The 14,472-nt window shown below is 37.2% G+C and overlaps 1 protein-coding gene across 2 annotated transcripts in view; it reads right to left on the bottom strand.

Annotated features, from left to right (window-relative positions):
- TENM3 (teneurin transmembrane protein 3) overlaps positions 1-14,472 on the bottom strand; it is a 419,680-nt gene that overhangs the window by 95,145 nt on the left and 310,063 nt on the right. For both annotated transcript variants that reach the window (XM_058837712.1, XM_058837711.1), the window contains exons 10-11: positions 4,832-4,954; positions 1,113-1,327 (exon numbers count right to left, since the gene is read on the bottom strand). In XM_058837712.1, coding sequence (XP_058693695.1) covers positions 1,113-1,327; positions 4,832-4,954 — 338 coding nt within the window. The remainder of the gene's footprint in view (positions 1-1,112; positions 1,328-4,831; positions 4,955-14,472) is intronic.

The raw sequence follows: 14,472 nt of genomic DNA, 5'->3' as shown, positions 1-14,472 counted from the left end.
GAAAATCAAAATTTAAAAAAATGGGACTGAATTAAAATATATTAATTTTACAGCTATGGATTTGCTGTTAAAACTACGTATCAGACGTAATCAGTCAAGCTTTGATACAATTATGCCATTAGGTTGTTATACTTAGATTTCTGTCCATGGCAAATCCATACACACAAAATAAAAGACACAAAGATGTTTCTTCAAATGGGGTAGAAGAAAATGAGCTAAAATACCTATTCAGGTAGAAAAATGGATCTGAGCCAGCACTTGGAGAAATATTTTGCTGAAAGAAATTTAATCTTGGAGGGTTTTAAATCTTTAAAATAATATTAATACAAGTGATGCTAAAATACAATCTGAGGCACTGATTATTCATTTCTCCTGCCACTCCTGAAGACTGTTCATTCCTTTATACTTTAACTGTTCTATCACTAAGGCTAAAAAGTGTTTTTTTGCTACTAGGAAGTGTGACCATATGCAATAAAAGGTGTCATTAGAAACCTTCTGATTTCTTCTGTTCCCCCTTCTGAGGGAAGGAACAGCATAAATCCCCATGGGCACTTAAGAACAAAGTTTCAAGATGCTAGATGCCTAGTGAAGATTGTCACTTTAAAAACCCCAGCTCACTTTATCTTTGTAGATACATATCATACATTTTTTCTTTTACGTTTTTATTTAGTGAGATACCAAGCTGTAAATACTGTAGTATTTGCTCGTCTTCTTTTTTAGAAATCTGGAAATTTTCTGTTTGCAGGAACTCTCAACCACACCTTATGTGTGGCCATAAGATTCTGTATTAGTTTGCTTAGGTTTTTTAAAATATGTGCATATACCAAAGAATAAAAAAAGTACCTATAAATTCTGCATGAAACAACTCCATATGTGATGCATCACTGATTTGGCAACAGAACAGCTCATAAATAAGGATACCCTGTGCCCCTATTCTAGATCCCAACACAAGAGCATTACAAATATTCTGGTTATCACAAGAGATCAATAAAGTATAAATAACAAAAATAAAAATCAGCAAAATGGAAAAAAATGTAATCCTGAGAGAGAAAAAAGATACAAAAGATCATGGTTTTCAATAATGTGCCACTTTGAATGCAAGCAGATCTCACCTGAGTGTGTGAAGGTGGTAAGCCTTTTCGACCATATACTCCAATCAATGCATCTTTCTGAAGGGATATATTGAATTTTAGAAACTGTGGCTGATCAATGAAGAGTTGTGATCGCCAAAAAATCCCAGGGGGAACTTCTTGTATTGCTCTTCGGCCTATATCAAGTTCTCCAGAATCTATAGTGTTGTTTTCTTGTGCAAATCCTCCTAATTTTCCTGATGGGTTAGAATAATAAGGAGATAAAAAAATTAGTGTTCCTTTCTGACTTTCAATCATCCTTCATATATATCTTCAAACATTTAGAATTACCTCAGAAAAATGTTAACTGACAATCTTTTTGAATAGAAGATCCCAGGAATTCAATAATTTGGAAATAAAAAGGTAAAGATACCACAAATAACTACATACTAAAAATGCTGTAACATCCCTAAGGAGAAGCATTATGGAAACGGTTTATATTCTATGTTAAACTATTCCCTTTTTCACTAGCATTTTAACAGGAGTTTTTCAGAATAGAGTCTCACATTAAAAAAAAAAAAGATTGAAGTGCAGCATACAGAGATTTTAAGAATAACATACATAAACACAGGTAGCCAAGAGAACGAATATAATCTTTTCTACATTAAATATAAGAGCATTTCTTCAATAATAACAAATGCTACAGCTCTGGTTACCTATTTTTGGTTATGTCTAAGCAAGCCATGCCGTATTTAAGCATCCAGCACATGAAGGTGAGGCTTGAGTGAAGCAATACAAAGAAAAATGGAACTGTCATTATAGTTTTGGGGTTTGCTGTGTTTTTATCAATTCATATTTCTTCATCAGCTAGTCTATTATAAAGATTAAACTAAATCCAAGTACATGTGATAAGCATGTTCATGTGATGCTCACTTGTTTGTATACAAGTGTTCTGAAGAACTGACAATTCAGCCTTGTCTTTTATGTTCAAATCCTACATTATTCATCATTTGATGGAACAAACTGACGCAACCTTTTTGCAAACATTTAGACTGTAAAAAAAACTAGATTAAAATCTGAAATGCCAGGTGAGGTCACAGATTGATCCTCGCCACTTTTTGTGCATTCAAGATGAACCAAGCCTGCTGTTGAATTAAACAGGTACAGAAGCACTGCTGAGAGGCCTTGAGTGGGAACTTGTATCATCATTGGAGCTATGTCACAGCGGCATTGCAGTCACTGAAAATGTCCCACGGGATTATCACATTGATCAGAGTGCTGTTGAGAGACAGTGAAATATCTGATCTTGAAGAAACCAGTTTTTAAACACTTCAGGATGAGTCTAATACTTTTCTAAATTTGGACTTAACCTTTCATAAATATTAGTGTGTTATTCTAGAAGATGGATCTGTATTCACTATTTCAGTTTATTTAAGCATTTGTTTTTTACTTTTTTCTTCAAATTTAAGCATATTGTGTTGAATAAATTCACCCACTGATGACTGGTAATCACTAAACAATAAACACTTGTTTGCCATATTGATCTGCAACTTCCCCTATTTCTACATTTCAAATGAAAAATAACTGCCTTGTACTACTGAAAAGATCAGCTAGACAGCTTGAATAAGTGCCATTTATCAAATACATTAACCAGCTTCCCAGGAATGCCTGTTTCTGGGGTTCAACACTCAGCAGATAATACACTTATAGACTCTTATGCTCTTCACTGAAATAAAGCTGGTTTTACTTTGTAGCCACATGCCCCTTTAGCACCCCAACACCTCTCTCAAAACTGTCAGTAGCTGTTTGTCACCCTAAGGTTAGGGCGTTAATTATTCTTTGTTCCCTGTTGTATCTCAATAAGCATAAGAAAAATCTTCAGAGTGTCATAATTTCCTTTCCATTTTCTAAATCAAAACATGAAATGTCATGTTCATTCACATTTACTATTATGGTGGTTGAAAATTCTCAAATCCAAATCAGAGGATCAGGACATTACCAGGGGACTAGAGAAGGGTGGTACTGAAAGTTCTTCTGCTGTCAAATTATCTGAATCAAGGCTTCATTGATTCTTCTTTACAGTTTTCAGTAACCAGTGTGATAGCCCAGGGGCCCCGCTCCTCACATTTCACATCTAGTGATCACACTTTCCCTTCTGCCTAACTGGTCCCTCCTCTGTGGTTTAAAATGTGTACTCTCTGGTCTGTCTGTTGTTTAGTATTGATGCATGCTGATAAATGACCACATACCATATTCTGCAGAGGACAGCATTTTAAGTGGGTGGAATTAACCCTGTTCTCTTGAACAGCATTTAAGCACATAAGGAAGGAAAAATGCATTTGATATCCTTGTTATTTACTTTTATTTTTGAGGCAGTGTATAACAGGTTTTAGTTTGCTAAAGAAATTTAAAAATTATCAAGGGGAAAAAACCCAATAAGCGTTTATAAAATATTTACAAAAACATCAATATATTTTATAAAAGAAAGTATATTGGCTATTGAATGCAGAAGCCAATGGGATGATGAGCTGTCACTGCAGCATCAATATTCATTAACCACATAGTAGCTTTTTGCTCTTCATTCAAAACAAATAAGAATAACACAGGAAATGATAATGACTAAGTAAAACCCAGGAAGGCAAAGGAAACGAGAAGAAAATGTCCTACTGGAAAAGTTTCACAGGCTTACAAAGATGACAAAAGGGGTGAACAGAGCTACAACGTTTTTATGACTTGGAGCTGTGATAACTTGAAAAATTTTCAAGATGTCAATTGCTGGCAGAGGCTTCCTCCTTCTCAGTGGTAAGGAGGTCAGATGTACCTTGTGAATGGGAAAATGGATTTTTGTGTAATGAAGCAAACACTGCATACATCAACCATTTAAATCAAGTTTTCCATTCAAAACCTATTGATTTTGAAGCCTCTGTTAGCCAAAAGTGCACAAGCTCCTAAATGTTTTGAGAATCTTAAAGGGCAACATGGAAAAAGGTCGATAAAAAATAATCCCTTTATGTGGTTTGTATTTTAAAAGCTCTTCCAACAAAATTAAGAAAGTTTTTTTTCTTGCTTTATATATTGGTTGGATGATTCAGACTCAATATTATATGCTAGAGACTTTGAGAAAACAAATGTACATATTATATCTGACCTATAAAGTTTCAGAGAGAAATTAAAAAAAAAAAAGAGAGAACGTCAACCTCTGCAGAGAAAAACCCAAGATATTCCATAGTGAGGTCATCATGCCACACGAAGCTCCTTGATCATGAATTGCCTTCTAAGCACAGCTACGAGAGAAGCTTCAAAAATATGCAAATTATTCCTGAAGTGCGACTTCTGGAGCAAAATCTTCAGAATGGCAGGATGGTCCCAGCCAGCCTCAGCACCATCCTGCTATCTCTGGGAACCCCACAACAACAACAAAAAATATTATCGTATATTTTAGAGTAAACAGAAATAACAGTAAACTGCTTCTCTAGATACGATGAGAGCTCTCCTATCCTCATCAAATATCACATGTAAATTCCTGTGAGGAATTTTGATTGACAGCTACCTTTCCTAGCAAGATTAGCATTATTGCTCAGGATCCATAGGCCCCTTCACATGCTAGGTAGGAGAAATTGTATGTTCCTGTTTATTTAAAATTACTATTACTTACAAATGTTCAGTTTTCACAAACTGTTAAAGTTTGATGATATAAGTAAGATACAAAGGAAGGAAATGCCCCAAAAGAAGGAAGAAAAAGATGGTGTCATTTCACTTACCACTGTCTCCAGCAGGAACTGTTACAGGATGTGTTGGCACAGTATCAGAATTCACTTTTCCATTCTCAAATGTATCATTTTCAGTCTGCTGCAACTGCCAGTTGAGGCCAAACAGATGCATTGCTGGTGGTAGAGGATACAGGTTATTTGATGCTTTTAACCACAACGATAAATTGCACAAATAATGACTTCCCATGCTTTGCAGTGGAATAGCAACTCATACATTAAAAAAATTAAATTACATGAACAAGCATTTGCAGACTAATAGTTCAGCAATGGCACAAAGCAATTACTACCACCGTCCTTTAACAATACAGTGCTTTCAGTGAACACAGTTGACAGAAAGCTCACCAGACTCATTTTGAGTCTTTTACCGGTCCCAAATCAATGCTCAAAAGGACAGGCAGTAATTATGTTCTTTTCCTTTTTTTTTTCATATTTGATCCTTCTGAAGAGGCAAATTTAAGTGAACTTCTAAATGACCTACTATAATAAATGATTTTCCCAGCAGATGGATCTGTCCTGGTTAGACAGAAAGGGGAAAGAAAAACTTCAGGAGGAGAGGAAGGAGGGTGCTGTGGGTGTTGCAGGGCTAACCTAAGACACGAGCACTTCATGCTGTCAACAACACCCTGCACAACCTCCCATTCCCCACACTAGTCTACAAAACGAGGCCGAGGCCATGAACAGATCCAGAAACACTGGGACACTTTGCTCTGATAATGGTAATGCATAAATTAGGTTTCTGAATGACTTAATTCCCCACAACCACAGTAATTTGAAAGGTGATACCATTTTAAAGAGTTTAGCTAAGTTAATTATGAGACAGAATCAACCTTCCATAGCGTTAGCGGGAATTTAAGGAACCTTGATCACCAGGGATTAAGGAATGAACTCAGCATCTAAACTTTTAGAGCAAAAATATGAAAAAAACCCCTATCTTAGTGCTATACTGTGATAGTCTCAAGCAATTTCATGCTGCCTGTGGATTATTTTCCTCTCTTCCAATGTCTCTATAATGCTACCAAAATTAATTTTATTGTAATTACTCTACTCTTGGTGGAACATTGGTTTGCTCATTCCATGACAAGAGTTATCTGCAAAGCGTCTAAAATAGTCTTTCAGTGCTACTAGGGAATAAAAATACACTGGGGAAAAAAAATAAATCTGTAATCATGTATTTTAACTATTAGTGCAAAATATAAGGAAAATAATTCACTGTACTTTGTTGCTTCTGCTACTTCTCTCCCTCTGAAGCAAGATTATTGCTATAGTCAACATTACTAATTTATTCATTCCCTCTATGCAAATGACAAAAAATTCTTCATTCCATTTGTTTTCATCTCTGATCTTTACATCTCTCTGTTTTGACCATGGCAACTCTTACTTGAGATGAGCAAGCATCAATGGAAGTTTAGTTAGCCAGGCAATAAAAACTACTGAATTAAGAGGTTGTCTGCCAGGTATTTGCCTCCCCCTTATCCTGAGCAAAACAAAAAACCAAAATGCAACTAAAGACCTATTATTGAATACTTCAAAGACTGAAACCCTCACTACAGATGACATAGTCTCTTAATTCCAAGTTTCTGACTCTACGATTATGCTTCTTTCCCAGACCTTAAATTGCCTGTCGAAACCTTATAATGTAGAATGTTCCTTGACCCTAAAAATATCTTTCTTTTATCCCCTCTCAACTCTTGTTAAACCATAAATCTGACCACCACCATCTCTGGCACATCACTAGAATTAGCCATTATTATTTTGACCCTACCTCAGCTGAAATCCTTATTTATGTATTAATCACCTGACAAGTGCATCTGTTTTAATATATTTCACTAAAATCCCTAGGGTCAAACTCTACTATTTGTTACACCTGTTCATTTCACCGGCAGCAATGAAAGACTGCAAACAGCTAAATATTTTCATGATTTAAACCCAGCACATTTCTTGTTTTCAAGTCCAGAGATCTAAATCACTCTCTTAACTTTGATATCTTCTTATCCCTTTTATTAGTTTTTCTGGAGAACAAAAAGAAAATGACATTCATTTTGTAACTCTAGAAACACAGGAGCTTAGAACATCATTAACATCCGCTGGTGCTATGTACATGCCCTGTGCCTCTTCATGCACTGGGAGATCAGAAGGGGAAGCTCCAACATGACCTTCTAGTGATTCCCCTGTAATTCAAAACAGCTGGAATTTGAAGTCTTCAAAGGCATGGACTGTGGGATCAATATTGATTACATCAATATAACTGCAATTACTGGAATATAAGTGACAACTACCTTTTCTTTGTCTTTGTACTGATGTGACTCCCACTGTAGTTTACTGTCAAAGACTGGGAGTGTTAAGTGTATCCCTTAAATATACTATTCCTTTCTCAGCTTTGACAATGAACTAGAAAAAAGTTCAATACACACTGTTTAATGAAAATGAACAGATGGATAAATGCAGCTGTTTCACAGATTGGGAATGTAAGAATATTTTTTTAAGCATATGAAAACTGTTGCTAGACAATTCCAATGACAAAACTTACAGTGTGTACTAATACACTAAATAATTCAACTATGCAATCTCTTTGAGCTAGTACTGTGTAATTTAGAGAATTCTCCTTTCACAACAAACATGAAAACAACATGAAAGAAACAGGCTTGTTGCTGAAGTATCTGATTACAAGGCAGAACTTCTTTAGAGATGATGAACTTTAGAAACATGATTAAATCGACTGATGAAGACAAGCTCAGGAACTACTCTGCCAATCAAAATTTGCCTTCTCTCAGCTGGACATCAATATAAAAACAAACTTTATGTCCTTACCAGTTTTATAAGAAAATTGAGTCTGTAATAAAAATTCTTGAGCCTATTATAAATCTATTATGAATTTAGCAGCACATGGTACTGGGGGATGTCTGAGACCCTCAAGTCAAATGGTATGAACTAGTTCTGAATTTCCAAAGGGAGAATGATGCAATTAGAATGCAGAGGTGTACATGTTTGTCTGATTTCCTTCAATCTAGAAAAGGATGCAGGCCTTCTTTCAGCTTTGGGATGGGGATGTAAGAGATCAATCCCCTCCTCTGTTTCTGTGTTTAGAGAAACAGTAGGTTTACTCCATTTTATAAATAATTTGATATATAAATCAAAACTTAAAGCACATTTGCAGCAAAAGGCATTTCATTATTTCCTGCTGCTATTTTTGTCCCAAATCTAACGTAAAAAAGTTTCTTGATTTTTGGATTAGATGTTGCCTGTCAGGTCTGGTTTATTCCCAATCAATCTGGAATTTATTTGGTGTTAGACAATGACAGTGAACCCAAGAGACCCTTCCTAGAGTCACTAGTTCTGACTCCGCCAAATCTATGGGGATACCAACACAGGAATGACTTTCTTTCAATACTGGTGTAATTTTGATGGCAGCAAGGACTTGTGTGAGAATGCCAGATGCCTCCAACCAGAAGACAGGCAGATTGCAATGGCTGTGGTCACAGATCACAACTCAACCCAAATAATCCACAGCTGCAAGCATAGATGAATTCTCAGGAGATGGGAGAAAAGACAGGTTGTCAAAATTCCAAACGCGTCCACAAACCCTAACAAAAGTCTCCTTTTACTTCTATCAAGACTGGGATGATTGCTTCCATTGTGGAACAGGATGGCTTTTTAAGCAGAAAAACAGATGATGATATCTGGGGAAAAGGAGTCCAGGAAAGCTGGATGTGCTTTAAAGAAGGAAATCCTTAGAAGCACAGGTGTAGGCCATCCCCTTGTGATAAAAGGTGGGTGGGTGGGGAAGTAGATGATCCTGGCTGAACAGAGAGCTTTAAATGGAACTCAGGAAGAAAGGGAGAGTTTATCACCCCTGGAAAGAGGCATCAGCAGCTCAGAAGGACTACTAGGTGTTATGAGGCCATGCAGGGAGAAAATTAGGAGGACCAAAGCCCACCTTAATCTGGCCATTGCCATAAAAGAGAACCAATGATTTTACACACACATCAGAAAGAAAAGGAGGGTCCCAAACCCTCTATTCTTTCTTGGAAAAACGGTGACAAAAGTTGAGGAAAAGCCTGAGGTACTTAATGCCTTTGTTGCCTCAGCTGTTAATAACAGAACCAGCTGTCATCAAGGTATCCAGTCCTGGACCTGGGAGACAAGAGACAGGGTGCAGAACAAAGGCCACGTAATCTGGAAGGGAATTGTCAGTGACCTGCTATGCAACTCAGCCACATACATGTTCATGGGGCCAGGCAAGATTCACCTGAGTACTGAGGGAGCTGGCAGAAGAGCTCACCAAGCCATTTCCAATCATTTATCAGCAGCCCTGGTAAATGATTCCACTCACTTCCAGGTCAGTGGAAGTTGGATAATGTGACGCACATCTACAGGAAGGGCCAGAAGGAGCTTCCAGGGAACTATAGACCTGTCAGCCTGACCTCAGTGCCAGGCAAGGTCATGGAGCAGATCATCTCAAGTGCCATCATGAACAGGACAAACAGGGGATCAGGCCCATCCAGCAGGGGTTTACAAAAGGAAGGTCCTGCCTGACCAACCTGGAGTCCTTCTGAAAAAAACTGATCCACTCAGTGTGTCAGGGAAAGGCTGTGGATGTTGTCTACCAAGACTTCAGTAAAGCTTTTAATACTTTCTCCCACAGCATTCTCCTAGAGAACCTGGCTTCCCTGGCTTCCATTCTTCCTAGAGAACCCTCCCATGGTGAGGCTGGGTGTACTCTTTGCTGGCTTAAAAAATGACGGGATGGGCAGTCCCAGAAAGTTGGTAGTGAATGGAATTGCACCCAGTCACGAGTGGTGACCCCCACAGCACAGTATTGGAGACAATGCTGTTTAAAATCTCCATTGACAACCTGGACAAGGGGATCAACTGCACCCTCAGCAAGTTCACAGATGACACCAAGTTGGGCAGGAATTTTGATTTGTTGGAGAGTAAGAAGGCTCTGCAAAGGGATCTGGATAGGCTGGATCAGTGCGACAAAGCCAGTTGTATGAGGTTCAAGAAGGCCAAGTGCTAAGTCCTGCACTTATCACAACAATGCCATGCTGTGCTACAGGCTCAGGGAGGAGTAGCTGGAAGAATGTCCTTCAGAAAAGGACCTTGAGGGTGCTAGTTGACAGCAGCTGAACATGATCCAGGCACTGCCCAGGCAGCCAAGAAAGCCAATGGCATCCTGGCCTGTATTAGAAATAGTGTGACTAGCAGAAGCAGGGCAGGGATTGCCCTGCATATTTGGCACTGTTGAGGCCACACATCAAGTGCTGTGTCCAGCTCTTTTTGCTACAGGAAAGACATTGAGGTACTGAAGCACGTCCAGGGGAGGGCAATTAAGCTAGTGAAGGGACTGGAGCACAAGTTTTATGAGGAGCAGCTGACGAAGCTGGAGTTGCTTAGCCCAGAGAAGATGAGGTTCAGGGAGACCCTCATGATCCCTACAACCATCTGAAAGCAGGCTGTAGTAAGATGTCAATCTCTTCTCCCATGTAACAAATAACAGCCCAAGAGGAAATGGCCTCAAATTATGCCAGGGGAAGTTTAGATTAGGTATTAAGAAAAAATGTTTTCATGACAAGGATTGGAAAATATTGGAACAAACTTCCTAGGTAATCAGTGAAGTCACCATCCCTGGAAGTGCTAAAAAACCCAGTGGATACGGCTCTTCAGGACATGGTTTAATGGTGAACATGGTGGTGGTGTTAGGTTGATGGTTTGTTGATTTTAAGGTTTTTTCCATTTTTAACTATTTCACCTATGATTAAATAGTTACGTTTTTAAAAATGCAAATAAAAATTAAACCTAATTTTAATTAATTTTAATGACTTTTAACTTAATTTATGAAAAAAACCTACCATCTTAAACCTAAGACTCTAGGATCGTCTACCTATTCTACTATTTCAGTCCCTACATCTATTCTGCAAAGTAATCTCTAGCTACCAAAGCCATGGTAGCTAGCATTTACTTTTGGACTGAGTTGTTTAAGGTGTACCACTACTGGACAAATTATCTGCATGGCCAGCCTTTAGAGTATGGTGATAGTCTAAATGGCGAGGAGTGCATTCCCTCTAACAGAGTGGAAAGAAGAGGTCTCAGAGCTGAGAAACTTCTCTTGGATCTGGGCTGCTCTTGGCACGAACATACTACCAGCGTCTGTGAGTGTGTGTGGTGCTGGTGAAGATGGCTAAATTCACCAGAACAAATCCCAAACATAAAAGCAGTAACCAAATTAATAGTTGGCTCTTGCCTTCCCCTTTCCCCTCCCCCTACCAAATGGGCTGGGTTATTAAAAAATTCAAAACGCAAATTAAAGGAGTGCATTTGTACCAACAGCAGCCTTAATGCTAACAAAAAAATGTTATTTGTTGCAGACAATTGGGTAATCTTGCCATCTGTCACCACACAGTTCACTGAAGAATTTCTGAACCATCTTAAAACTGCTTTTTCAAGCTTGGTTGATCTTGTCTTTCACTGTGTAACTGAAGTCTACTTATTTTGATTTGTAATCAGTCTACAAAGCCTTCCATGTCTGTTCAATAATTAAAATAGCAACTAAGAATACATTTCACAGCAAATGCTTGAAAAAAAACCATCATTAGTTTACACTGTGTAAAACATTTTACAATAACCTTCAGAAAGAAGTTGGCCATTTGTTTGCTCCTTTCTCGAGCTAGTAATTCGATGCTTTACGCATTACCTTTACAAGGCACTTGTTTTTGAGAAATACACTGTATTATCACCTCAAAATCCTCTCCAAGACTTTCGTGCATCCAAAAAGAAGTCAGTCCTTTATCAGTAGGTGGTAAAGATGGATAATTTAAGTTACTAAGTGGCTGAACTAGAACTGTGAGGGATGACAATTACCTGCTGCATTTGACTGCATACCTGCTGCATTTGCTGCCTTGCTCAGTATCTCTAAGTTCTCTTCTGCCAAAATTGAGAGGCACAGAAAAGAATTGTAACACAAAACCAATTAATGTTGTACTGTAGCTGTTCTACTGCTTAGCAAGAAGTGGATTTGTCTGAATTTGTTTCCCTCTTCTCGTACACTTAAATGCTATGAGGATAGGACATCTAGTTCACAAAGGAAATAGACAGGTATTAGCATGATCCAGTATCCAGTGTAGGTTTGAACAGAAAACAATTTTTTCTGACGTGAATATACACACAATATGGGGTTTATGACTATCAGATTTTTTTTTTTTTCCTTTGTAGGAAAAGGTAGCAATATACTGTAAAAGCCAGAGAAACTTATTTATTGTTCTGGTCAAAATCCAAAGTTGTCTCTATCATAACTCACCAGGATCAACCACAACTTTTTCTAAAGTACTGTAAGTGACAAATATGGTCACATGAAACACAAAGAGCATAGCAAACACTCTGTGAGCTGTGCAGGTGAAAGAATCACAGATGCAGATCATAAGGATGCACAAACAAAACCATACACATACAAGCAGAGGCTTTATTCACAGAAGCAGTCCTACAGTAATGGAAGAGGTAACCCTCTGAAGCATCAGTCAGAAGTGCCATCAATTCAAACCTTCCATTCTTAATATGGCAACTTGTTTTTTGCAGGAAAGAATTCTAAAGGTAACATGGCATTTCAGGAGAACAATAATTCACAGGTTAGAGGATTCTTTAAAGTGGAAAGAAGATGAAACAGAGTATTCCCCCAGCTTTTCTTAGACTAGCAACAGATGAAAAATTAACACCAGACAGCAGAAAGAAAAAACACTGTCCCTGAAGAGCAATCATCTCCTCAGAACCTCTGGAGATAAGGCCTATGGCATATGTTTTATGAACATAAAGAACTCAACACTGTAGGGGAAGTTGGCAAGAGGAACTGAAGAGATACTGGTGACCCTCCTTCCCTTGTCCCATGTGTTTTACAAGGTATTGTAATCAACTCCTATTATTCATGAAGCTCTCCTTGAAGATGAGCTCTTTGCTAAGTCATTGAACTCATGTTCCAGGACTGCCACTGCTACATATTTCTGGGTACTGATATTTTCAAACCATGATTTAAAAATTGCTTCCTTAAAATTAATTGAAAAATCTTTATGCACACTTGAACATAAGGAAAAGTGAACATAATCTATATTTAAAGCAATGCAAAAAGATTATAATTTAAACTAAGCAAATTGCAATTATTGCTCAATCTTGTTGAAGGATTATCTTCTATTTCATCTCCCTGTTGGCAATACATTTTAAAATGAAATATTTGAACATTGAAGTGGTTTTTAAAATTATCTTCCATGTATTTTTCTTGCAGCCATAATTAGAATCTAAACCTATTTTATTCTGAAGGACCTGAAGTGGACCAGAAGATGTGCAAATGAACTGTCAGTGATTTGCATTCATTTGCTTTTTTCTAAGATAATAGGATACCTTGGATGTTGCTGTAGATCAAATAGTGAATTAAAAATAGTCAATTAAAATCTTAAATAAAATGAATTAAAAGTTACAAAGACAAGTTCTTTATTTATTACTGTTTTTCTCAAATCAATAAAACTCCTGTTATTTCTAAATTTAAAATAACTTTAAAATACATGCTTTTGAGCACCTTCAAAAGATTAGACACCAGCAGCATCATATAAAATTGCTGAACATATACACTGAATGTAAAACATTTAGTATAGTGCTATATGAAAAACTTAGCAATACCTATCAAGATCAATATAGTAACTGAAAAATGGGTATTTTCCCTTTTACTGTGAAGAGTTGAATGGGTCCACTGATTTTACTGTTTTATCTGCAAAAAAAAATCCAACCTGTCCAGTCTACTCCTCATTTTCTCTTGGAACCTTTTAACAATGAATTTGCAAAACATCAAAAAAATTTGCCTAGAAAAAATTTAGCAACAAAGGTGTATCAGCTATCTACTGTGGATAAAATTTCTGACTGCTAACCAAAGATGATTACACAGCACTTTAAAGTATTGTTGCCTTTGAAGCGTTAAGAAAGATGTGTGGTAGTCCTGGTGTAAATATTTTTACTATAGTCACCCCAAGATGGAACAGTTATTCCTCTGGAAACTTGTATGGCTAGATGTCTAATTTCAGTTGTCAAGGCAGGGACTTTTATGTAACAATGGTCTGATTCTGTCAACTGCATTATACATGGCACATTCAAAGCTTAAGGGAGAATCCAGACTTCTTAAAACAGAAACAAAGATTATTTCTGAGTAGCCTCTCATTTAAATAAGATGTATCTATTATGTCCTGTTTCAGATTTGCCCATTAATTCTGATGACTAGCAAACCTACTCCATTTTGTCATAGTCTCAGCTATACCTATATAGCCTTTAGTATTATCCTGGGCTTTCTCCTCAACATAACTTTTTTCTTTTTTCCATCTAATGTTGTTCAGTCTGAAAAGATGGTGAAAAATCATTCCAAGTACAGAAATGACAGGAATGATGGGAAAGTGCATGTTGGATTGCAGACTCTTTTGAGACAAGGATGTTTTGCTCATACAAAGACAGGAAAACCATTCTGTAAATTTTGGGGTTTTTATCTAATAAAGTCATAATAAATAATTTAAAATATTGTGGGGAAGAAGAAAATTTCCCTGATTTCCCAGGTTAAGACTACAGGCTAATAACTTTTCTGTATTCCTTCAGGGATTTCTTTATTTTAT

The sequence above is a fragment of the Poecile atricapillus genome, chromosome 4 (genome assembly GCF_030490865.1).
Source record: "Poecile atricapillus isolate bPoeAtr1 chromosome 4, bPoeAtr1.hap1, whole genome shotgun sequence".
In the NCBI taxonomy this organism is placed as follows: Eukaryota; Metazoa; Chordata; class Aves; order Passeriformes; family Paridae; genus Poecile; species Poecile atricapillus.
This window is presented reverse-complemented; position numbering and strand designations above follow the sequence as displayed.